The 27,100-nt window shown below is 39.7% G+C and overlaps 1 protein-coding gene across 6 annotated transcripts in view; it reads right to left on the reverse strand.

Moving 5' to 3' along the window:
- The window catches only part of TANC2 (tetratricopeptide repeat, ankyrin repeat and coiled-coil containing 2), a 329,859-nt gene that overhangs the window by 276,098 nt on the left and 26,661 nt on the right, over nucleotides 1-27,100 (reverse strand). For all 6 annotated transcript variants that reach the window (XM_058179549.1, XM_058179546.1, XM_058179545.1 and 3 more), the window contains one exon: nucleotides 20,347-20,445. In XM_058179549.1, the coding sequence (XP_058035532.1) occupies nucleotides 20,347-20,413 (67 nt within the window). In that variant the 5' untranslated portion in view covers nucleotides 20,414-20,445. Of the gene's footprint in view, nucleotides 1-20,346; nucleotides 20,446-27,100 lie in introns of those variants that run through there.

The following is a 27,100-nucleotide window of genomic DNA, read 5'->3' on the forward strand; positions in this document are numbered from 1 at the left end:
AAATCAAAGGAATCTCTTTGATATTACACAAAACTTATTAAAACATGTCCTCTGAAAGTCTGAAAAACAAAAACTCCAAGAAGATTAATGATTTGAACTTGGCACAGAATTTCTTTCAGCAAAAACGTAATAATTAGCTTTAAAAGCAATTCTTAGGTAATGCTACAGTCCTATAAATTTTTAAGTGCTTAATTTTTATGCTTTCTAGATTATGTTAGTAGGCTTGTAAACAAATTGATACATATCATACATACGATTTTAGACAAATGTCCAGCTAATCTAAAGGTTAAAACAAAAACAACAAAATAATCATTCAAGGATGTGCAAACTTTAGTGCTGTTGCTTTTCAGTCCAGCCTTTGTTAATATATATGTTACTGGCAATGTGTAAAAAACTGGCATTGTATAGAATGCCTAGGAAATGTGTAATATTTTTAGACAAAGTATGAAATGTCTGTATTGTTTTAATATGCTATATACTTGGATATAATACAGTATCTATTACAGTACCTATTACACAGCATTACACAGAATGACACAACTACTTAAGCAAACTATGAAGAATATCATAAAAAAAGGTTAGGGTTAAGGTTAGGCTAACCTTAAGCCTAACCCTTTATTGAAAGATGTATATGAAAATGAAAGAAGAAATGCGAAATAGAGCTTTCTTATTGGAAAAAAACCAGAGAAAAAGACCAGTACTGACCTACTTGTTGCAACAAGGAAAGCTAGAAGGGCATTTTAGCAGACATATTTTATACTTTGCCAGTTTGCCTTTTGGCACTGCAGAGAATGCCTAGGAAATATATGAAATATTAAGCGTTTCATACTTTGATGTCCCATTTTTGGCATTTCCTAGACATTCCATAAAATGTTTAATTTCATATATTGATGGTAACATGTATAAATTTATGCAGAGTAAGAAATTCATTCAGTAACTACTGCTAGCTGCTAATTTGTTAGTGCAAATTCACGTGTAAAAATAGATCTTTGATCAGTTCAACACGATTTTAAAAAGTGAGAAACTGCTTCAGCCAAAACAAAAAACAAAGTGATTTGAATACCACTACAATTAAGAAAAGCATCAATCAAATCTGACAATAATATGGAAATAGTTTGGGATTGTTTTTTTACTTTTTTTTCCAACTTTTCATTCTATAGTCTGAGATTTCCTGCTGATCTCTCATTGGGTAGTGTTTAGGTCAAATCCTGCTTTGATTTTTTTTTTTTAAATCATGCATGATCACCTAAGTACTGTCATCTGCTAGAGACTATACATACCATAAAATAGCAAGTATAGACACAGCTAATTAAATGCATTCTCCTACACCAAAAGCAGCATATGGATCGCACAACAATTTATCAGTCATGTTAAAATTCTAACCCAGCCCAATGGATACTATTGAAAATTGTATTAACCACATGAAGGTTACTGTAATACAGTTGACAAATGAAAATTATTTTAAGAAAATTGGTGAAGGGCAGAAGAGGGATGTGGACCTAAATGTGAGACTGATCAATTTTTCATAGAATCAATAGAAGAGGAAAAATTGACATGAAGAAATATGAAATAAATGAACATAATCAGAATCAATGTATGGGTAGTACTTAACTTACAACTTGTCATTTTATGTCCATTCAAAGTTATGACAGCTACCAAACAGCTGCCTTATGGAAGGGTGGTTGCAAATACTTTAGAGAGGTGATACGGTGTCTCTAAATACAGTCATAAATCATTACGATCATAAATTGAGGTACCCACAAAACTGGAAATAATTTTCTAGCCTTTTTTACAGCAATGCTGAACATTATTGTTGTTAAACAAGCACCACAGTTGTTAAGCAAACCCATTAATTTGAATTGGTGTTTTTTGTGAATCGCGGTGATGCAAAATGCCACAATTGGTCATAAAGCTGATCCACCCAACCTGTGGTCAGGTGACCATGGAGGTGGCAGCATGTCCAAGGTAGGGATGTCCAAGGTATGCTGGATGTCCAGTTTGCCCGAACCAGTAGTAAAAATGTAAAAAAAAAAAAAAAAGTTCCGACGATCAGTGGAGTGACGCACAATTATTGGAATTTTTTAAAAAAACCTCATTAGCATTTTTCTAATACTGGTTCTCCAGAACTGCCACTGCCTGCCGCCGCTGTTACCACCATCGCTGCTGCCACCTATCACCGCCTCTGCGCACCCCATTTTTGCCTTCTGTGCATCCCGTTTTCGGCCTCCGCACATCCCATTTTTGGCCTCCACACATCCCATTTTCAGCCTGTTCCAGGTGGCAGGGATAGGTGGTAGTAGCGGCAATCCCCACCATCTGGAATGGGCTGAAAATGGGACATGCAAAGGCCAAAAATGGGGCACGCGAAGGTGGCAATAGGTGACAGCGGTGATGGGCAGCAAGAGCAGTGATCCCTGTAGCCCGGAACAATTGATAGGCAATATTCTGGGAGGCAGATCCAATTGCCAATCAGCTGCTCATGCTAAATCAGGCTGTGCTGAAGCTGACCACGCTGTTTGCTGCTTGCTGCAATGAGGCAAACTGTTGGGAGGCAGAGGCAGATTTTTTTTTCTTGTTTTCCTCCCCAAAAGATAGATGCGTCTTATACTTCGGAGTGTCTTATAGTCCAAAAAATACGTAAGTTAAAAAGCAATCATAAAGCCATCTGACCACAACAACAAACTGATCGACCATGGTATCTTGCTGCACCGGTTGGAGGGACTGGGGGTGGGAGGCACCGTCTATCGGTGGTTCTCCTCCTATCTCTCCAATCGGTCGCAGACGGTGTTGACAGGAGGGCAGAGGTCGGCCCTGAGGCACCTCACTTGTGGGGTGCCTCAGGGGTCGATTCTCTCGCCTCTCCTGTTCAACATCTATATGAAGCCGCTGGGTGAGATCATCAGTGGCTTCGGTGTGAGGTACCAGCTGTACGCTGATGATACTCAGCTGTACTTTTCCACCCCGGGCCACCCCAACGAAGCTATCGAAGTGCTGTCCCGGTGTCTGGAAGCCGTATGGGTCTGGATGGGGAGAAACAGGCTCAAGCTCAATCCCTCCAAGACAGAGTGGCTATGGATGCCGGCATCCCGGTACAGTCAGCTGCGACCGCGGCTGACTGTTGGGGGCGAGTCATTGGCCCCGATGGAGAGGGTGCGCAACTTGGGCGTCCTCCTGGATGAACGGCTGTCTTTTGAGGATCATTTGACGGCCGTCTCCAGGAGAGCTTTCTACCAGGTTCGCCTGGTTCGCCAGTTGCGCCCCTTTCTAGACCGGGATGCCCTATGCACAGTCACTCACGCTCTCGTGACGTCCCGTCTGGACTACTGCAATGCTCTCTACATGGGGCTCCCCTTGAGGAGCACCCGGAGGCTCCAGTTAGTTCAGAATGCGGCTGCGCGGGTGATAGAGGGAGCCCCTCGTGGCTCCCATGTGACACCCCTCCTGCGCAGACTGCACTGGCTACCTGTGGCCTTCCGGGTGCGCTTCAAGGTTTTGGTAACTATCTTCAAAGCGCTCCATGGCATAGGGCCGGGTTATTTACGGGACCGCCTGCTGCTACCGAATACCTCTCACCGACCCGTGCGCTCTCACAGAGAGGGACTCCTCAGGGTGCCGTCGGCTAGGCAGTGCCGGCTGGCGACGCCCAGGGGAAGGGCCTTTTCTGTGGGGGCTTCCACCCTCTGGAACGAACTTCCCCCAGGTCTTCGTCAGCTTCCTGACCTCCGAACCTTCCGCCACGAGCTTAAAACACATCTATTTATCTGCACAGGACTGGATTAGATTTTAAAATTTAAATGGTTTTAAATGGGTTTTATTATGTATATTGTGATTTTAATAATTCGGCCATTTTTAATAAGTTTTTTAACTGATGTTTTATTTTGTATTTATATGTATATATTTTATTTTGGCTGTGAACCGCCCTGAGTCCCTAGGGAGATAGGGCGGTATAAAAATTCGAAAAATAAATAAAATAAATAAATAAATAAATAAATAAATAAATGTGTTAACAGTTTCAAGGAAAGGTTATATTGAATATATGAATCCCAGTATGTATTGGGCCCATTATGACTTTGGAAATACAATTCTTGGAAGCCTGCTCATGATTGTAGATTCTAAGTTCTGTGGCTATTAAGAACAATTACATAGTAGCTCTTATTTTAGATCTGCTTGATCACTTTCAGAAAGCATGCATTTTCACTAGGCTGATTTTGAGAGGAGTTTGATGTAATGAAAGAGGGCTATGAATATTTAATAGCTTATAACACTCAGTATGGCAAATCTGAATACACAGTAATACACAGCCCTTTTGACTGAATAACAGTGGTCTTTTCCAGATTCATGAATACGTTTTCTGGTTTGGACAAATATGGTGTTTATCATAGTGACATCTTGATTTCTTTCATTTTTACATGAGATTCACATCAGAAATATCCTAGAACTAAGAAATGTATGATTAATCATCCCCAACTGGCATGGCTATATAAAGGCCAACTGATGGTTTAAGTGCAGCCCAACAATGGTGCCTCTTGACAGAAGTAAAATTCCCATGTCACGAGATAGAAACAAATGTGATAAAAGACAATCTGTCCTTTCAAACCAAACTTTTTAACTTCACACCATGTCAAAAAAAAATGAGGTTTTTTAACAATGGAGACTAAAGTAAAACACAACAGCTAAACTCAATTAAACAACTAAAGTTGAGTATGGCAGTGAAAGAATGTAAGGAGGAAAATATATATCTGGTACTCTGACGCGTAAGCTGCCAGATTCATCTGCAAATGAGGGAGAAAGGGACAAATGAGAGACAAAGCCCCCTGCCCTTTCAGTATGAATTGCCTGGTCCATCTTTGTGCAGGGGAAGGAAAAGTGATTTTTACAAGGGTGTTGATTTGACGTTATCTGGCTTTGGGAATCCAGAAGGTACCTTTAAAGAGAGAATTTTTCAGAAGCAATTACACTTTGTTCTGAAAAGAGGAAAGCATGAAAAAAAAAACACCTCAAAATAAGCCTGTGTTGATATTGTTTAGTATATGATGCAATAGAGATAAACGTTGATAGGTTTTCAAAATTGTTTTATTTTATTCTACATTCAAAACAATCCCTGCTGTTTCTTGATCTTGCCCATCTCAAAAAGATGACAAAAAGTGATGCACTGATATCTTCTTTTTGGGGGGAGTGGATTATACTCAGAGATTTACAGAATAAGAGAGATTCAAATTCCCCTGTCTTGATTCTGACCTGGAGTTAGGGGCTAGGAATTGTTTATTAACTGCATAGTTTATGATCAACCATAAACAGGGAATAAAGAACTTGAATTAGCTTAAGTACCTCTTTGAGAAATATGTAGTATAGAAAGAACTTGAATGCCAATGAAATAGCTACTGTAAATAGCCACTGTCACAGAGACAGAACAGCTGAAAAGGTCGATGTCACAGAGACTGAACAATGAATACAGAAGGTATCGGGAAATGTTCTCATAAGATGTGCTCATTTACAAAAGTGGTATTACAACCACTTGGGCTAAATATACTACTGAAGTAAGCGGAAATTCATGTTTTCTCCAGCCAAGGAGAGTTCTGCTACTGATAACTGTAAATAAGATGAAGCATGGTAACTGGCCTAACAAAGAGGCCATTATCATTCTCTCATTCAATTGCTATGATGTCAAATATATTACAGGGATCTGAGACAGACTGTATGGTTATTCAGTCACTACAAACACAATATAATTGCACTAACCTTTAACTTGCCATTTTAATGATTTTAAGAACGAAACTTCTTGAGAAAAATACAAGTTGTCCTTATGCAGTTTTTTAGAAACACTGGTGCTGTATTTCCCCTTTATTGATATGCAGAGGCTAGCCTCAGTCTGGGGAGTGAAAGAGTCAGCTTAGAAAACAGTAAAAATTCATGCAGTAATACCCAATAGGAGATAAGAGACTTTATTCAATTACACTCAAGGTCAGGCCTAAATCACCACAATTATGCAAAACACATAATGTACTGCATACACTGACGTACCTGAAAAGCAGGTACATCAACAAAAAGGAAAATCAGAATGATCAAACATACTGCTTAGCCCTGAACTACCTATTGCCTAGTTTTCAAAAATTTATTTATACAAGCTGAAAGCAATAAGGAGCAAGAACCTTTTATTCTTCTGAATTCTTCAAAATTTAATCCCAATAAAGTTCCGCTTGGCGCCACCTTTCTCGCTGGGTGCTAATTTATGGCACTCCGCACTGGATATTGTAAAAGCCGGTGTAAATAGCTACGAACTGCTGTTCCCGACTTAATTTTCCCTCTCTGGTTGAGAGAGCAGGGGAAAGGGCCGGTTTAGCTCACGATGGGCCGGTTTAGCTCACGATGGTAAAGCCTGTTATTAAGAACACAGTAGCCTGCAATTACTGCAGGTTCGAGCCCGGCCCAAGGTTGACTCAGCCTTCCATCCTTTATAAGGTAGGTAAAATGAGGACCCAGATTGTTGGGGGGGCAATAAGTTGACTTTGTAAAAAATATACAAAATAGAATGAGACTATTGCCTTATACACTGTAAGCCGCCCTGAGTCTTCGGAGAAGGGCGGGGTATAAATGTAAAAATAAAAAAAAAAAAAGAGCGGGGGGGGGGAGGGGGGAGAGAGGTAGATTCCCCTAGGGGCTTTGTTTTTCTTATGCAAAGTCCCGAAAGGTCGAATCCCTTTGAATTCCTCCTTATCTCCATTATCCAGCGCGTCTCCTGCGACAGCAGGAAAAGAGGAAGGTGTCCAAGTTCTGCTAACAATTGATTTCTTTTTGTGGATTTCTATAAGCAGGCAGAAGAAGCATGAGTGAACAATTATTGGTTTGCAAGTATTGTTGATTTCCTGACTTCCTCCTTTTTTAAAGAGAGAAAAATTATTATTATTTTCCTTCTTTTAAAATGGCGTTTTAGACTAACTGCAAATAGACCAGCCTTGCTGCGAAATCGAAACTGAATGGAGACTTCATCTTATTGTGTTGGATTCTGGATTGTTGGATTATGTTATAACATAACATAACATCAGAGTTGGAAGGGACCTTGGAGGCCTTCTAGTCCAACCCCCTGCCCAGGCAGGAAACCCTATACCATCTCAGTCAGATGGTTATCCAACATTTTCTTAAAAATTTCCAGTGTTGGAGCATTCACAACTTCTGAAGGCAAGTCGTTCCACTTATTAATTGTTCTAACTGTCATTCTAACTGTCATAAATAACTGTATGTTATTTAAGTATTTCATAAGGAGATTTTCAGCAAGAACTTTGCCATGAAGGTTTTTTCAGAAGAATGGATTCGTGACTTTATACAGGATTACACAGAAAGAATGTATTTAATTATTCAAAAATACGAACTGAAACAGGACTTAAATGCAATGGAGGAGATACAAATAAAAATGGATAAATATGAAGATATGATCATGTATAAACAAGTTGATGTAAAGAAGTTTCCTTTAAATAGTTTGGATGAAATGTCAGAATTTGTGCTACAGGAGGCTGTTTCCCGAACTGAAAAAATTTACAGGCTTAATGCTTTTCAAGAATTCTCTCTTTGGATTGATGGAATATATGGTAGTAATTTGTGGATTTTTGAACATAAGGATCTATTAGGCAATATTGTGACTGACTTTTCAAAAGGAGAAATGAAGGAAAGACAGAGATTAATGCATCAAAAAAAATGGCAAGAGACAAAAGTATTATCCTTTGAATTATTAACAGACAAAAATATTACTGTCCCTGAAAGAAAATATGTGAGGAAGATCTGGAAGAAATGGGTTGATTATATGTTTTATATCTATTATAAAAGACTAGATATTTGGATTTATACTGGATTTTATTTATTATTTATTTATTATTTATTTATTTATTATTTAAATTTTTATACCGCCCTTCTCCCGAAGGACTCAGGGCGGTTTACAGGCAGATAAAATAAACAGTACTATTACAAAATAAATACTATTAAAATACTACTAAAAAACTTATTCAATTTGGCCGCAATTAAAATTTAGCAAATAATAAAACCCATTAAAAACCCATTAAAAACCCATTTAAAACCCCTTAAAAACCCACGAATTTAAAAACTAATCCAGTCCTGCGCAGATGAATAAATGTGTTTTAAGCTCGCAACGGAAGGTTCGGAGGTCCGGAAGTTGACGAAGTCCTGGGGGGAGTTCGTTCCAGAGGGTGGGAGCCCCCACAGAGAAGGCCCTTCCCCTGGGTGTCGCCAGACGACACTGTCTCGCTGACGGCACCCTGAGGAGTCCCTCTGTGAGAGCGCACGGTCGGTGAGAGGTATCCGGTAGCAGTAGGCGGTCCCGTAAGTAACCCGGCCCTATGCCATGGAGCGCTTTGAAGATGTTCACCAAAACCTTGAAGCGCACCCGGAAGGCCACAGGCAGCCAGTGCAGTCTGCGCAGGATAGGTGTCACACGGGAGCCACGAGGGCTCCTCTATCACCCGCGCAGCTGCATTCTGACTAACTGAAGCCTCCGGATGCCCTTCAAGGGAGCCCCATGTAGAGAGCATTGCAGTAATCCAGGCGAGACGTCACGAGGCGTGAGTGACCGTGCACAGGGCATCCCGGTTCAGAAAGGCGCAACTGGCGCACCAGCCCAACCTGGTAAAAAGCTCTCCTGGAGACGGCAGTCAAGTGATCTTCAAAAGACAGCCGTTCATCCAGGAGGACGCCCAGGTTGCGCACCCATTCCATCGGGGCCAATGACTCGCCCCCGACAGTCAGCCGAGGACTCAGCTGACTGTACCGAGATGCCGGCATCCACAGCCACTCTGTCTTGGAGGATTGAGCCTGAGCCTGTTTCTCCCCATCCAGACCCGTCACGGCTTCCAAGCACCGGGACAACACTTGATAGCTTCGTTGGGGTGGCCCGGTGTGGAAAAGTACAGCTGGGTGTCATCAGCGTACAGCTGGTACCTCACACCGAAGCCACTGATGATCTCACCCAGCGGCTTCATATAGATGTTGAACAGAAGGGGCGAGAGGATCGGCCCCTGCGGCACCCCACAAGTGAGGTGTCTCGGGGCCGACCTCTGCCCCCCTGTCAACACCGTCTGCGGCCGATCGGGGAGGTAGGGGGGGGACCACCGATAAACGGTGCCTCCCACTCCCAATCCCTCCAACCGGCGCAGCAGGATACCATGGTCGATGGTATCAAAAGCCGCTGAGAGGTCTAATAGGACCAGGGCAGAGGAGCATCCTCTATCCCTGGCCCTCCAGAGATCATCCACCAACGCGACCAAAGCCGTCTCAGTGCTGTAACCGGGCCGGAAGCCAGACTGGAACGGGTCTAGATAGACAGTTTCATCCAGGTGCAAGGGAAACTGATATGCCACCATACTCTACAACCTTCGCCACGAAGGGAAGGTTGGAGACCGGACGATAATTACCTAAAACAGCCGGGTCCAGGGAAGGCTTCTTGAGGAGGGGTCTCACCACCGCCTCTTTCAAGGCGGTCGGAAAGACTCCCTCCACCAAGGAAGCGATCGTAATAGCCTGGAGCCAGCCTCGTGTCACCTCCTGAGTGGCCAGTACCAGCCAGGAGGGGCACGGGTCCAGTAAACATGTGGTGGCATTCAACCTCCCCAGCAACCTGTCCATGTCCTCGGGAGCGACAGGGTCAAACTCATCCCATAAAATGTCCCCAAGACCACCCTCAGCCGTCTCACCCACGCCACTGCAATCTTGGTCTAGGCCCTCCCGGTTGAACGATTTTATCGTATAGATAACCGTTAAACTCCTCAGCACGTCCCTGCAGCGGGTCATCCCGCTCCCCCTGATGTAAGAGGGAGCGAGTCACCCGAAACAGGGCGGCTGGGCGGTTATCTGCCGATGCAATGAGGGAGGAGGCATAGCTACGCCTCGCTTCCCTCATTGCCACTAGGTAAGCCCTAGTATAGGACTTCACTAGTGTCCGATCAGCCTCCGAACGGCTAGACCTCCAAGAACTCTCTAGGCGTCTTCTCCGGCGCTTCATCCCTCTCAACTCCTCGGAGAACCAAGGAGCCGGTTGGGACCTGCGCCGGGTCAGAGGCCGCAAAGGCACGACACGGTCTAAGGCCCCGGCCGCCCGTTCCCAGGCCGCAACAAGTTCCTCAGCCGAGCCGTGAGCCAGACCGTCAGGAAATGGCCCAAGCTCCGTCCGAACCCTCCGGGTCCATCAGGCGCCTGGGACGGAACCAACGATCGGCTCCGTCTCCCTGCGGTGGTGAATGGCGGTCAGAAAGTCCAGGCGAAGAAGAGAGTGATCTGACCATGACAAAGGTTCAATGACTATTTCCTTTAAGTCCAGATCTCTCAACCACTGACCAGAGACAAAACCAGGTCCAGAGTGCCACCCCGATGTGAGTAGGGCCATCAACTACTTGGGTCAGATCCAAGGCCGTCATGGAAGCCATGAACTCCCGAGCTACCGTTGATGACGAGCGGAAGATGGCAAGTTAAAATCCCCATGACTAAAAGTCTGGGGTCTCAACTGCCACTCCAGCCAGCACCTCCAGGAGCTCGGGCAGGCAGCTGACACGCAGCAAGGAGCCAGGTACGTGATCAGCAAACCCATCTGACACCTATGGCCCCATCTCACAAAGAGGGATTCACACCCGCAATCTGAGGTACAGTGGTCTCCCTCGGCTCTAGACTCTCTCTAATCACAACCGCCACCCCCACCCCTACCCTGAGCCCTCGGCTGATGGAATGCACGGAAACCCGCGGCACATCTCAACAAGGCACACCCCTTCCGTGCCCAGCCAGGTTTCCGTGCGCCTATAAGGCCCGTGGCGCCCCCCTGAATAAGATCGTATATTAGGGGGGCCTTATTGACTACGGACCGTGCGTTGCATAACATCAGCCGAAGGCCCAGGCTCTGAGGGTCTTGACCATCCGGGGAACGGGAAAAGGACGAGGGATCGGGGCGCGCGATCGCCTGCAAACATCGAGCGCGTCCCCTAGGACGATATGATCCCCTTCTGCCATATCTGCCCCTCCCACTTACCGTGCAAATCAGACCACCCTCACCAACAGGAACGCAATCTTCCCCCCTAACCTCCGAACCCGTTAAAAAACCGTCACGAGCACGCGCAAGGACTGGCTCCCCACCCGATGGGCTACCCCCAACGCCCGCCCTAACCCTCCCTCCCCTTAAAAAAACCCTATCTAAAAACCCCCAAAGGCTCTTTTTTTTCGCATGCCACCTCTGTGGGTCCCAAGACCCGTCATTGAGGCCGGCCCTTGATAGTGCGGCGGGCCATTCCTGCGAGGCGGGGGCACCTCGCAGGCGCAAGAGTTCGAGTGCTGAATATCGCATAAATAGAGTACATAAATAGAGGATAGAGGCCGACGAGAGGCGATGCTGTCCGGAGTGGTCAAATGTTATACCAAGTTCAAATGGACACCCATTGACTAATGAAGATCAAATGACGAGGATGGACTAAATTTGAATAGCTATTGTAATTCTTGGTATTGAAATTTTATAATGTGTTGTATTGTATTTTGTATTTTGTATAATGTGTTGTATTGTATTTTGAATAGAATATTTTTGAAAGAGTTTATGTAAGAGTTTATGTAAGAAAGACCTGGGGGAAAAATTATATGGTTATAGAAGCTATAAGGGAGATATTCTTTGAATTGGATTGGATTTTTATGTTTTAGTTGGTTTTAAATACTTTAGGATTAATTTGTTTTATTGATTTACATATTTTGTTATTCTTAATTGTTAATTTATTTATTTTTTCCTTGAAGGATTTTGGTTGTGTTAGGAGGAAGTCAGAGCTAGAGAGGGAAAATTGGTATAATAGTTTTGGGGGAAAATCTTCTTAGCATATGTTTGTTTTATTTTTAACTCATCCGGGAAGTCAGGGGGGAGGGATTAGTGAAGGAGGGGGTTGGGGGAAAGGGAATTTTTTTTGGTAAAACGTTTTGAATAATAAAAAAAAATTAATCCCAATAAAGAAGAACAAGGTTTTCTGACATGTTAGATTATATAAAGATTATATGTCCAGTCATGTCCAATTGTATGGGGCATTGCTGATCTGTATTCCATAGCCAATGGAACCAGCATTTTCAGAAGATGCTTCTATGGTCAGGTGGCCAGCATTACCTATTTGAATTTCTAGGTTGACAGGAGCTGAGGTAAAAACAAGAGTTTTCCCCATTGCACAATGCTTGGGTAGCAATTCAAAATGCCAACTTTCCAATCAAGAAGCCCAGAGTCTTAACCACTAGACCATTCTGCCCCAATTAAATTATATACCTCCAGCATATTACTGCAACATTTTAAGATTATGTACACATAAAAGGTTAAGGCACAACAGTCAACTTCAAAAGCACAAGGGAATAAAGGGTACAGAAGATTGGCCTGTTCTGAACTAATTCATCATACAAAAGAAGATCCTGAATAATTAGAGAAGACTAATAAAATTATTAGTCAATATCTACTTACAGTGCATTCAGAAAGTATTCAGACCCATTTCACTTTTGTCAATTTTGTTATGTGACAGCCTGATTCTACAAGCTGAAATTTATTTATTTTTCTCATTAATCTACACTCTACCCCCTAATGCAGTGGTTCCCAACCTTTTCTTGTTTGAGGCACAACCTTTTCTTGTTTGAGGCACCCTTGGAAAGCCTTTCAAAAGTTCCCGGCACCCTTATAAGGAAATAGATATTTAAAATCTCCGTAGCTCAAAAGTTCCCGGCACCCTCAAAAGATCTCACGGCACCCCTTAGTGCCGCGGCACACTGGTTGGGAACCACTGCCCTAATGACAAAATGGAAACAGGATTTTAGAAATGTCTGTAAATTTATGTAAAAGAAAAAAAGAAAGTGAAATATTATTTTGGCATAAGTATTCAGACTTCACTCAGTACTTAGTTTGCTACGTTTGACAGCAATTGCAGCCTCAAGTCTTTCTGAGTATGACACAACAAGTTCTGCACATTGGATTGGGGGATTTTCTGACATTCTTCTCTGCAAATCCTCTCAAGCTCAGTCAGGTTCGATCACAACTATCAGTGGACAGTGGACAGCCATTTTCAGATGTTCAATATAGTCCAAGTCATGGCTCTGGCTCAGCCACCAGTGACCAGTTGTCCCTAAGACACTCCTGTTTTGTCTTGGGTATGTGCTTAGGATTGTTATGTTGAAAAGTGAACCTTTGGCCCAGCCTGGAGTTCTGGGCCCTCTGGAATAGGTTTTCACTGAGGATACCTCTGCACTTTGCTCTAGCCAGCTTTCCCTCAACCCTGACCAGTCTCCCAGGCCTTGCTGCTGAAAAACACCCACACTGCATGATGCTGCCACCACTATGCTTCAGTGTTGAGATGACATTAGGCAGGTTATGAGCAGTGCCTGATTTCCTCCAGACATAACATTTAAAATTGAGGCCGCTGGAGGAACCAGAGACTTCACACTCTTAAGTGTCTTTCGGGTGCTTTGAAAACTCCAAGTGGGTTTTCATGTCTTTTGTACTGAGGAGATGCTTTTATCTAGCCACTCTGCCCTAAAACCCAGATCGGTGGAGGGCTGCAGTGATGATTGTTCTTCTGAAACTCTGTCCCATCTCCACATAGGATCTCTGGAGCTCAGGCCATCACCATCTTGATCTTTCCTCTTACTCTTACTTCTCTTACTTACTCTCCCGATTGCTCAGTTTGACTGGGACAAAGATCCTGGTCATGCTAAAATTCTTCCATTTGAGAATTATAGAGGCCACTGCGCTCTTAGGAACCTTCAATGCAGCAGAAATTTTATTGTAGCCTTCGCCAGATCTGTGCCTTGCAATAATCTTATCTCTGAGCTTTGCAGGCAGTTCCTCTGACATCATGGCTTTTGCTCTGCTACAGTATACATTGTCAGTTGTGAGACCTTGTACAAAGAGGAGTGTGCCTTTCCAAATTATGTCCAATCAATTTAATTTACCACAGGCCAACTCCAAATCAAAATGTAGAAATCTGTCAGCAATGATCAAGAGAAATGGGAGGCACCTGAGCTAAATTTCAAGTGTTGTTGCAAAGGGTCTGAATACTTATGTCAAGGTGATATTTGTTTTTTGGGTTTTTTTGCAATAAATTTACCGAATTTCTAAACTTCTGTTTTCACTTTTTCATTATGGGATATTGAGTGTTGATTAATGAGAAAAAATGAATTCAACAACTGTAGAATCAGGCTGCAGCATAGCAAAATTGGCAGTGACACAATAACAAAAATGAAGTGGGTCTGAATAATTTCTGGACGCATGGTATTTTGGCTCTCTGCTTGATACAGAATTTCCATAGCCAAGCACTTGTTACAAAGTCATCCAAAGTCAAGCAGGATGAGCTATTAGGCGGAAACAGAACTTTCAAATGGTAGAAACAAAGATCCATTCTCCCCCCTCAGGTTTCCAGTGAGATGCAAACTTACACAATCACAAAACGATGGGGGAGCAAACAAATACAGGCCAAGTGGGGCACAGAAACTGAAGGTTTGGATGAAGAAGAAACAGATTTTCTGTATTCTAATATCTGTCTACATTTCCCGTAGTTTTAATTTATTTATGAAAATTTGTAAAAATTGGGGATTTGCTTAGTGTTTAAATCATTTTAAATATGCTAGAACAATTGTCCAAGAATAATTTCTCTACTTGTAGACGTAAATATTTCAAATTATCTTTCTTCAATTAATAGTGACATAAATAGATGGCTGAAAACCCCAATGAGCTTGTTTGCAAGAATTGCATTATTAAGATGTATTTAACAGAGTTCCAGGTTCATATTTTGAAGATCTTTCAAGAATATTATAAATTAGTAAAGATGTTTTTCAGAAATGACAAACCTCCAGATTTACATCTAAATTACAACTATGATAAGATACTGGGTCTTTTAACTGTCTTAATTTTCACTTTTATCACTGAGAATTCGTTTTTTATTTCTGAATTGTGAATTATGAATACAAATAGTGATGTGGGAGTGACATGGAGAAGAAAGTATTTTTATGTCCAGTTGTTTTGGCATGCAATATCCTATAGCGGCATCCTGAGGGGAGAAGTTGAAATAGTTTGTGTCCAGGATGTGATGGATCTGTAAATATTTTCTCAGCCCTCTTTCTGATTCTTAACAGTATACAGATCCTCAATGGAAAGCAGGTTGGTCATGATTGTTTTTCTACAGTACTAACTATCCATTGAAGTCTATACCTGTCCTGTGTGGTGCTGTGCAAAGAGGTACAAATGAGAGGCTCATTAATTCCTCTGGATCAGCAGATCTTTGGGCAGCCTGAGTGATGCAGGAAGAACATTCTTTGTTGGGTCTTTTTAATGATGGTTCTAATGTTAGGTCTCCATTTCAAGTCCTGGGAGATTATAGAACCCAAAAACTTGAAGATTTCTGCTGTTGATACTGTGTTGTCTCATATTGCAGGAGGTGGTACAACAGGACAGCTTTTCCTAAAATCTACTATCATCTCTACAGTTTTAAGAATATTCAGCTCCACATTGTTCTGGCTGCATCAGATTGTTCCAGCTGCACCAGAGCCAGTTGATGTACGTCTCATCTGTATGCAGACTCATCATCATCTCAAATGAGACCAATGACTGTTGTGTCATCTGCAAACTTCAGTACTTTAACAGAAGGATCCTTCAAATTTCACCCTCTCATTATATCATTTGTCCAATATTGAAATTGAAATTTGAAATATGTTTGAATATGTACCCGACCGATATCTTTTTCAACAAAGATCTGTATGTTTTATTTTGTTTTAAAAAAAATAAAAAAAACTTGTAAAAAAAACCCAGAAGGATCCTTCAAGATGCAGTCATTTGTATATAGAGAAAAGAGTAATGGAGACAGCATACAGCCCCAAAGAGCTCCTGTGTTAATTGAATGGGAATTAGATGTGATTTTACCAAAAATATATATTTTTACCAAAAAATATATAAAGATTTACCGAAGAAGTAAATTACAATGGGACAATAGCACCAGCCAGATTTACAGTTATGAATTCATTACATATTTGCTCTTTAATGTATGAGTTGCATTTTTATTGTATAATGAAATGATGTGGTCAAGTTTTTGCTTAAGAACTAAGATTTAGGTATACAGGTACAGTATGTATTTTGTTTCTTTTTTTTCCTTTTCTGGATTTTATGTATTTATATCTTTTGCATGTTGATGATATATATTTATTAAGCATTTCTGTATATTAGTTAAGTATTTCTGTATACTAAAGCAAAGAGAAAAAAAATATTTGTTCCCCAGCAAGCTCAACAGGCATAACAAATTCAAGTCATTTCCATTTCCTTTCCTAATTCATTCTTACAAAGAAACAATAAATTGATTCAATGTATATTCAAAGTATTAACAAATTCTGCTTTCAACTATGTAAATTGTTTATAACCATGTATGTATAGTATATAATGAGACTGTTGAAATAATAAACTCAGTCAAGTTGAATTACAAGGCCTTAGCACTAAATATTGAAATATCTTAGCAGGCTTTCTTAGCAGGCAACTGACCCAGACAACTGATCTTGGTTGCTTGGTTTGGGAAATGCTACGAAGAATTTAAATTTTAGAATGACAGCATGTTTATGTCCTACATGAAAAGAGTCACAATAATTTTAGATACAACTAAAATATTAAGAAGGCATAACTGACATGATTGGGATCCACGTCTTTTGTGAATATTTAGAAGCTTGCAAAGATTTTTTTAAAAAGGTAAATGTTCCCCTGTCCAATTGTGTCTAACACTAGCAAAGCTAACAAAGATATGTGACCATTAAAAGGAAAATAATATTCTTGACTGAAACATACAATGGAGGTAACTCTGTAAAAGGTTTAGTCAAGTAAGAAAAACTCGGACTTTATAATAAGTGTTAGAGGTTCAGAAAGAAGAGAAATATTACACAATTTTATCTTCCTTTAAAAATCAACTTGAGGTTTAGAACATTATTCTGCACTTCACCACCATCAAGATTCTCTCACAGCTTCAAATATTATCTCTGGGTACTATTTAAGTGAAATCCAAACTCAAACACAATATTAGCTATACAATCCATATCCATAGGGGACTGTAAACTTAGCATCCAAATTCAAAATAGACTGGATACATTTAAGGTACCAATCTTCAAAAATATTCTGCATCAGTAATGCTGTTCATCAAACTTTAAAATGTCGTCAGAATTTGCAGGATTTATATTCTAGCAAAAAAACTGCTTTTGTAGCAATGAATCAATTTTCAATTGTAACAAATCCTCCTACTCCATTACATTGCACTTTACACATTTTGGTAAATTTTAATTACAGTGTAGATAGGCTACAGGTTACTGCATAAGCCAAATTAATACTATATAATGTTAGGTTAATGCAATATTTAACTTCAGTGCAATTTGTTCATCTAGAATATTAGTTTCACCAAATGAAAAATAAAAACATACAGAAATATTAAGAAACTAAATTACAACATAGCCCTTGATGACTAAATTCTTCACTCCTATACATTCCTTGAGCAAACATCCCTAGATGGCACTGGGAGGCCAAAATATGGATAAAAATGTTCTGCAAAATTAAAATAACCCAACCTAATGAGATATGACTATTTTTGTCAAGCATATTGAGACAGTTCAGGCGACACTTACAAAAATATTATAACTGCTGAATTTCAGAATAACTTCAGAATTTCATATTGCTACAATTTTGAAGCATTTTATTTTATGTTACTTTATTTTTGACAGCAGTTGCCCACTTACCAAGGGAATAATAAAAAGTCTGCTGACCTTAGCAAGAAGTAAATTACATTGAATGCAAGATATTCTATTTCCAAATTTGTGTGCATAAGAACATCTACTTAAACCTGATTTCTTAATATTATATTAATGGATCTGCAACCAAGAGAGAAAATTTTAGAATTGTCACATGAAAACATATCTAATGTTTTATATTTATTTTAGCTTCTTTCTTCCTATTTATTATTCACCCTAAATGGTTTCTGGGCCTATATTAAAATGGCCACATGTGGACATGTCCCAGATTATATAGCACTCAAAATACATCAAGGGTCACAAGATTGATCTGGTTTTTATTTCAGGCAAATGCAAAGTGATCTAAGAGCTAAGACCTTTATAAACTATTCCCTCTTATGGCCAGACCACTTTCTGATTACTTCGGAGTTTTCTGGTGCTGCTGTCCCCTGCAAGGGAGCTATTAGATAACTCCACCCTGGGTGCTTGATGGTTTTCAAATGATAGTAGCTTTCTGACTCTTTGATGGATCTGAAACCCTGATCAATCTTTGAAGTGAGTAGGTAGCCTTTCTTTACATGTTTATCCTGTTCCAGGCCAACCATAGGCAAACACAGATGTTAGGTTGCTAAGGCTTTACTTCTGGATAACTCAAAAACAGGCAATAGAAGACAGAGTGTGCTTGCAAGCACCTCAGCAGAATCCTAAGAACACATCAGTTTGCTTACAAATAAATTCCAAACAGGGAGATCCAAAGTGATGGGCAGAAGTATTAACAGTTCGTAGATCATAGCTTTAAATTGTATATCTAGGTCATCAGCCAATCCAGTTTCACAGCAATAGAATTTTGGGAGGCAAAGGGTACAAAGCTTCAGAGAGAATGGTTGTACCAAAGGAATTAGTCTTATGTAAAGCCTCTGCCAATAAAGGCTGTGATGCCAGGCAAGGAACTTTGACCCTGCTTGGCATGGAGACTGGCATGGACAATCACCCAACTGCCAACTTCATCAACTGCCTAGCCATACTTCTGATGATAGCTGGCAGGGTCAGCCTCAGGTGCTAAATTGTTTACTGCTTCCTGATGCCTGGTACATCCAGAGTAGACTCCTCAGTGTCAAGAGTCCTTCAAGTCTGAGCTGATTATGTTAACACTGATCCTGGTGGAATTCTTGATTTTATGAACAGCTCTAGGAAATGAGACTTCAGAATAGAGACATGCCTAGAGTGGTGCTGGGAAAGACAATGAAAGAGACTGATTGAACACTTGTACAATTCCATATTAAGACCTTCATAGTAGTTATAAGAATAGCAAAGTAAAATTGTTTATCTGCTCTTATTGCATTTGCATATCACAATCCCAAAGCTCTTTCTGAAACAACTTATGGTATTAATAGAGAGGAGGAAAACTTAACAAGCACATTAAGGAATAGTGTAAGAATTTGATGGATAAAGTTACTCAGATTCATTTGAAGTTGAACTCTGGCTGGATAGTTCGCTTCACATTGAACGGAGAGGGATCTTGCCCTATTATGTAGGAAGAACTCATGAGCCTTGAGGAAGTGAATAAAGTTCTTGGAGATATTAACATTGTCAACTGGGTATCATATCATCCTTCCAGGAAAGGTGCAGACTGAGTCTCAACCTTAGCAAGACTGAGTGCTCTAGATTCAAGGAAATGTCAAGCCAAGAATTTACCATCCTGAGCTCTTGATGTGGTAGCAGTTCCCTAGGTAAAATATATATGTTTTTCTGGAGTTTTTGACTCCTATTCAATGATCAGGAAGCAGCCAGGACTAGGAATGTTTTTGTACAAATGTATTTTATATGAAAATTATGTCCTTTCCAAGATTGAGAGGAACTTCTACAACCACACGTGCTCTAGTCACCTTCCACTTGATGGATAAAGAACACCCAGAAGCTACAATCATTCCAGAATGCAACATTACTAGCAATTATGCTATTCCTCATTTTGCCCATGTAGCATTTTTGCTCTATGACCTGGACAGTTACTAGAAAAATTCTGATTGCAATTCAAAGTACTGATTGTCACCTATAATGTCTTTTATAACTTAGGATCTGATTATCTTGTCCTTCTTCTATTTCTATCCAAGCTGTAAAATCTGGTAAAGTTGGTATACATGAGATCCCAGCTGTAAAGCATTGTCACATTGCCCAACCTAGGAGGTATCCCTTCTCTGTAGCAGTGTCTCTCTTATAGAACAATGGCCCTTATCTGTTGAGCTTTCATAAAACGTGGTTCTTCCACCAAATGTTTAATGACTTATTCATTTTAGTCCTTTTAAGTTAGTTATTATTCCCAGCATGTGGTTACATTTAATTATGTTTTGATAATCCTAATATTTTTATAATTGGTTTAAGCCAAACATATAAGCCACCTCCAGTATATTTTAGTAATTGAGGCAGTGATTGAGGCCGTACATAAATGAATGAATGAATGAACAAACGAATGAATGAATGAACGAATAGCAAAGCAAGCATTATTTCAAGAGCAGCAATGCTACTATGAGGTCTACCTGGGTCTACCTTAGAAGTAGTTTCATTCCTTGGATTAAGATGATTGCACAGCATCAAGACACTCCTTTTACTTACCACTGGATCTGTTCTTACGGTTTGATTTACCACCTGTAAGAAGCATCTTGAGACTGTTCCGAAACATGGTTGTTCTGGTCTACCAGCAGGACCCAGAAGCTATATAAAAAAAGAATTAAATGTATCCATTAACTAACTTTTGATAATTATCAACAAGGAATAAAATTGAGATACAAATCTTTATAACAGCTATTTACATTTATAAGGTAACATCCAAAATCCAACATTTAAAAACCCCTTTGTTTTTGAATGAAGTCTTATATAAGAAATTTTCTATCTTCTAAATATGGCTGACAATACTTAGATATTTCTGGGTTCTGTTCTACCTCATCTGTTTAATAATTTGGGACATGATTGAATTCTTCAAATTACATAAAGCTGACAAATTATCTCCATGCTGTTAACAATATACAATCTAGAGTTTTATTGCAGACAATCCTTGTCTTAACATAGGTAGTCAGGAGCACCAAACCTATATAAACAGAAAATGACCAGTGGTGAAAGATCTTCTATAGTTTGAGCAGTTGAAACTAAAAATGAGCTAGTGGAACTAAAGTGTGAAGTGATTTACAGTAATTCAAAAGGACCCATGTTAGGTACCTCATTTACTAATAAATACTTACCAACTGATATACTTCAAATGAACACTAACCAAATGAACACTAACCAAATGAACGAATGTTTCTTCAATATTACATTACCTTTGAATGTGTTCTGAAATGTTATGCAATTTGAAAATACAAGAACATCAACATATGCATTAGATTTACCTTTAATATTTTCCGACCATTTGTGAAGAAATAAATGAAGAATCAAAAGCCATAGGAGTAACTGAGTAAGATTTGTACAGATTACAACCCAAAGATATGGAGAAATAACTTGCCCTTATACTATCTCTAGGTATAAGAGCTTGCTATTCTTTATATGTAGACTATGATAAATAGAATAAGTAAGTTATACACAAAGAACCAATTTGATTTAATAGTTAAGGTATCATCAGGCTAGAAACCAGGAGATTGTGAATTCTACTCAGACCCTAGGCACAAAGCCAGCTAGGTGACCTTAGGTTAGTCACCATCTCTTAGCCTTAGGAAGAAGGTAATGTCAAACTATTTCTGAAAAACCTTGCCAAAAAAACTACAGGGACTTCTCCAGGCAATTTTAAATAATCAAACATGATTAAATGGAAGAAGAAAAAAATTATATAGAACCGACCTTTTTTAGTTAAAGAAAGATCCGTTTTACCTAAGATTAGCAATCTATAGCAGCGGTCACCAACTGGTGGTCTATGGGTCACTGGTGGTCCGCAAGAAAATTTTGGTGGTCCGCAGAAAAATTATTTGCATTTTTTTATATTGAACTAAATCAGGGATCCTCAAACTATAGCCCCTGGGCCGGATACATGCAAAGAACGCTTGTGTTACTGCAGAGATTCTCCCCTTCGGGGTGCAGGTCAGAGGGGGGCAGAAATTCCGACAGGGGTCTGTTTCAGCCTCCTGGTGCAGGGCTTTGGGCGAAGGCTTTGGGGAAGCCCACTGAGCCTCCAGGCACCGGTACCTGGCCTTGCACTCCCACAGGCCTTGCACTCCCACAGGTCTTGCACTCCCTCTGTTTGCAAAGCCTATGCTCGTACTCCTCAGTGAGGTGCTTCTGCTGAACCTCCTTCTTAGTGAGATCCAATTTGAACTGAGCCAGTTCTTTTGCCAACTCTTTCTTGTGGTGTCTGCTTAGCTCCAACAACTGCTTCCTGTTGGGACCCTAAGGAGCCCGGGCAGGCAGGTGAGAAGTGGCTGGGAGGGGAGGGACAAGTAGAGGCCAGCGAGGCACCCCTCAACATGAGTGACATAAAGTTGGCCATGCCCACCCAGTCACATGACCACCTAGCCATGCCCACCCAGCCGGTCATATTGGTCCACGGAATTTAAAATTATGAGTTTAGTGGTCCCTGGGGTCCCAAAGGTTGGTGACCCCTGATCTATAGTGTAATGTTAAAAAAAAGTGGATGTGTTGGGCAGTAATAATATTGGAGGGAAAAAAAGCAAAACATGTTTTCTTTTCCTTTAACTGACTTTTTTCAAGTTATTCAATAGAAAAGTTGGCAATGTGCATTTAAGGATCATTCTATGAAATATGAATTACATAACTACTATAAAATTGCAAATAACATTATTCTTTTGCTGACCTTCTCAACTGATTAGCCTTTTCCCTCACCTTACTACTGTGACATAAGCCCTGTGTTACAGCCTGGGAAACAAGCAGCTTCTTACACTTATTGCAAAATACTACAATCAGAGATGTGAGGCAGAAAATGAAAAACAATCTGAATTTTAAAGCAGAAGCAAAAAAATCCCAATGAAAAACAACCCCTAAGAGTCAAATAACATCTGATTTCATAAATACACCAAATGTCTAAATGTTACTTGCTACTTCAAAAGTTATATATTCTATGCTCTTAAAGTGTTAAATGTTCCATCTACTTCGATTTTTCAAATGAAAAAAATACCCTGAGGAAAAAATAATTCAAAATTCTAGCAATATTATATTACTAGGAAGCACTGATTCTTAGTGGCTAAGGCACCAAGAATTCTTCTGTGAAAGCAGGTAAGATAGCCATTTGTCTATAATATTTGACCTGAAATATGTAAACAGCACTGCAAGTTCTTTTGTTTAGCAAAAAAAAAGTCCTTCTATAGATTTAAAACTTCTATATGTATAATTTAAGATATGTCTCCTTTTACACAGACTTGTTGATAGAAGTGTTTATTTATATATGTCCAGTCATAAGAATCAGCACTGAACTTTTCCATGAATGCTGTTTAATTGTGCTGTTTAATCTTCCAACAGAATATTTGTTAAGGTAGCTTTTGACTTATGACCAATAATTCAGTAAGCATTCAAAGTTATGAATGTGCTGAATGGAGTTATGATCATTCCTAAAGTTATAGTTGTTGCAGGGTCCTTTGCGGTCACCTAGTTGTGATCTAGGCAATTGAAAATCTGTTTGTATTTATGACTGGTTGCCAAGCACCCTGTAATCATATCATTGCCATTTGCAATCTTTCAGGAAAGATTGCAAATGGCAATCTTTTATTATTTTATTTTATTATTTATTTTTTATTATTATTTTATTTTATTTCACATTTTTGACCTGCTCATCTCCCCCAGAGAGGAACTCTGAGAGGTGTATAATAACATAATAATAAATTTAAAATAACAAAAAAGTAAAAAGTTAATGAGAATGAGAGGAAGGAAGGCCACAAGTCACTGCCACCTGTCAAGAGGACCCTCTACTCTCTGGGGGCTGGCTGAAAAAAAAATCTGTTCTGATATTTAAGCAGCATTTTCAGTCATAGAGGAGTTGCAGAGTTCAAAGACTGACCTTGAAAGTCCTTGAATTTATCTTTAATCTTTTCAGATCATTTGTAAAGATAAACTAAAAATAAATGAGGACAAATCACAAGCCATCAGAGTTATTAAGATTTTGCACAGATTAAAACCCAAAGATAAATTATAGAGAAATAACCTGCTCTGATATTCTGCACTCTGCTCCAGATAAGCCTTTCTGCTCTGAGGCTGAAAATCCTCCCTGCCAAAATCCAAACACAATTTTCAGACATAAAGGATTTCAATCCTACTTGGATTTCAGTTAGAATTACTTTCAGCCCCAGGGCAGAAAGGCTTGTTTACAGCACCCCAAACCCACACATGGTTTATCCTGGGCTTCCCAGGATTTCTCCACTGCCCTGAAGCACTCTTTAGCTTGGACTCCATCCACTTAATGACCAATGAGATAACTTGAGAACTGAAATCAGGAGTGCAGGGATTGTGGACATTGAGAGAAGCAGTCACGTAACATATTGTGAAACATCCACTTTACTCAATAATTAAGATTCTAGTCCCAATTGTGGTTTGAGACATAATTAGCTCAATTGAGCCAGTTTGGTCTAATAGTTAAGGTATCAGGCTAGAAACTGGGAGGCTGCGAGTTCAAAACAGGCTTTCCAATCACTCTCTCCCAGCACAACTCACCTCACAGGCTTCTAGTTGTGGGGAAAATAGGAGGAAGAAGACCATATGTTGATGCCTTGAGTTGTTTATAAAAATAATAAATTCAGGATATTATAAATGAACAAATCAAACAAATAAACATGTTGAGGACTACTTGTATATGAGTCAGGTCTTCCTAGAACTTTAATAACAAAAGGATGCAGGGTTTTTAGTTATAATTTTATTTTTATTCCAACATGTTTTTAATTTGGACAATTCAAGTGGCAAACATACTTAATATTTCTGCCTCCTGTTTTTCCCACAAGAACCACCCTGTGAAGTGGATTGGATTGTGAAAGAGCGACTGATTCAAATTCAGACATCAGACTCATGTTAAGGAAGACCTAGGTAACTAAACAATCTCCTGGTTTCTAGTCCAGTACCATAACCATTATATCATTATTTAACCATTATTTAACTAATAAATAAATATCTCCGGGCACATTCAATTTCAGTCTCACTATTCCGCATAGATAACACAGACCTAAAGAGAAAAACTCTTCTGAAAACTTCTATTCAAAACAGCAAGCAGGAATATATTTAAGTGTGCTCACTTAAAGAATAACTGAATGGTTTGTTACAAATATAAAGCATATGCAAATTTAAAATGGAAATACAATTCTATTACAAGCAGTACAATACTGCATAACATAAGCATTTCAATTGTTCTTTCAACACAGGCTGCAATGGATATTTTAATATCTCCCCTCAGGAAGCTATTGGGAGATTGTAAAACTGGCCAAAAATAAAGTCCTTCTGGATTTGGGGATTATTATACAGTCATGGTACTAATAATAGAGGAGGTGGATAGAGGAGTAAAGCAACTCAAGAACATATTTCTGAGCAAAACTGACAAATCTGTTTAGATCTTCATGCTACATTGTGCTGAAGATTAACCAATGCACATTCATGACCTCCAATGGACACAAAAAGCCGCAAGATTTTAATTTCTTGTGAAGTGCCTGGCTCCAGGAACAATTTAAATTATTGATCAAGATTAGAGCAGTCAGACCAATTGGAAAAAATAGCTTAAGTCTGTAAGAAAAGGTGTAAATTCAAACAGATGATTTGGTTGTAAGTAAACCAAAGTCATAAAATATAAAGGAAAGCTTAGAAACTGGTCTTACAAATTAGGTTTAAATCCTTTCAGGGGGAAGGAGTGATCCATAAAAACCCAACTGAACTCCAAAATCTAGTTGAGCACAGACCATAGCCAAGATAATGTTATGTGCAGGTGCAAACTGAGCTCCTTGGAAGAGTGGAAAAGATTCTGCGCTGACATGGAACTTTAAGATCATCAGTATAATTTGGCTGTCATGAAGCCCTAGAATTAAAAACTATATTTTTGTTCAGTAATATGTCTTGTATAATTGGAACATAGACATTTCTTTTTTTTAAAAAAACACCTTTAGCTTTCATGTAGTTATAATTTAGTGAGGTCACAACCCTAAAATGACCTTTTACCATACCAAAGGAGTCTTTTCCTGACAAATCTATTCTAGGAAGACTGGTAATTATTCCATAATATCAGGGCAATAATCCAGATGAGGTAAACAGTAATTTAAATCCCCATTTTTATTAAAGAGATTACAGACATCATCTGCACCCCTCAAGTCAATGATCTTTTGCACACCAGCTCTCGTCTCTTGAATGTCAACTGAACACAAGTATGTCTGGATTATCATTGTACTGAAACTGTACCATGCTGAGCACTGAATGGTTGGCAAAACAAATATACTTCAGCCTTCTTTTGCAGTCTGCCTTGCTGCAGCTAGAACAACACATGATACTGGCCTTCAATCCAGGAATTTTTTACTTTGATGTTGAACCACCAAGGGTAGTACACACCAACAATGTATTCCACTATCATTCTAAAGTTTTGGAGAGTTTTGCCTTTAAAGCCATGTTATGAAACCCATATTCAACAAAGCCTATTTGCAGTTGTCAACCAGCATGAATGGCTTACGGGGCCAATTTCCAGAAGCCAGATCTGTGGGAAGTTCTCCTGTCCTTATTACCTGTGTGGTCCTCTATACATACACTTGATCAGTAGAGAGATCCTTTACAACACTGTCACTCAGTGAAATGAAAGGCTCACCAATTGAAACTCTGGTGAATGAAGGATCAATGTCAAATTTTGTTGCAGTGTCTAGTTCATGAAATACACCAGCAGGTTTTCTGTTTTTGAGCCTTTCTCTGGAGTGAAATGATAAAGATATCTTCCACCCGGCTCACTGCACACAGAATATTTTCTTCTGTGATGGTACTTGGGAATTACTGATCTGAATTGTTTGCTTTCAGCATAGTTTTAGTTGCATCTATAAGGTGTCAAAGAAGATGCATTTTATTTTGCCCTTCTTGCAGAGCTCATCAAATTCTTTATCTAGGGACTTCATAATTTTTTCTTGGGTTCTCTTGATTTTATTGTGGTCAACTACAAGTCTCTTGTCTTCTTCGGTGATCAAGACAGCATCTATGAAGGCAGCTGTAGTAATGGCAGCAATGGCACATAGACCAACACCGTATTTTATGCTCTACATAATGAAATTTGTTATTTCCAATTGTATTCTGTCTTTTCTTTTGAAGTAGAGGGCACATGTCTTTGGTCTAAGGCCTCTTCATAACTTCAACCCCACATTCTTCTTCATCATCAATCATCTGTCCTTCATTTTCATCATAAGAAATAATTACTTCATTGTCAGTATCA

The sequence above is a fragment of the Ahaetulla prasina genome, chromosome 4 (assembly GCF_028640845.1).
Source record: "Ahaetulla prasina isolate Xishuangbanna chromosome 4, ASM2864084v1, whole genome shotgun sequence".
NCBI classification, from domain to species: Eukaryota; Metazoa; Chordata; class Lepidosauria; order Squamata; family Colubridae; genus Ahaetulla; species Ahaetulla prasina.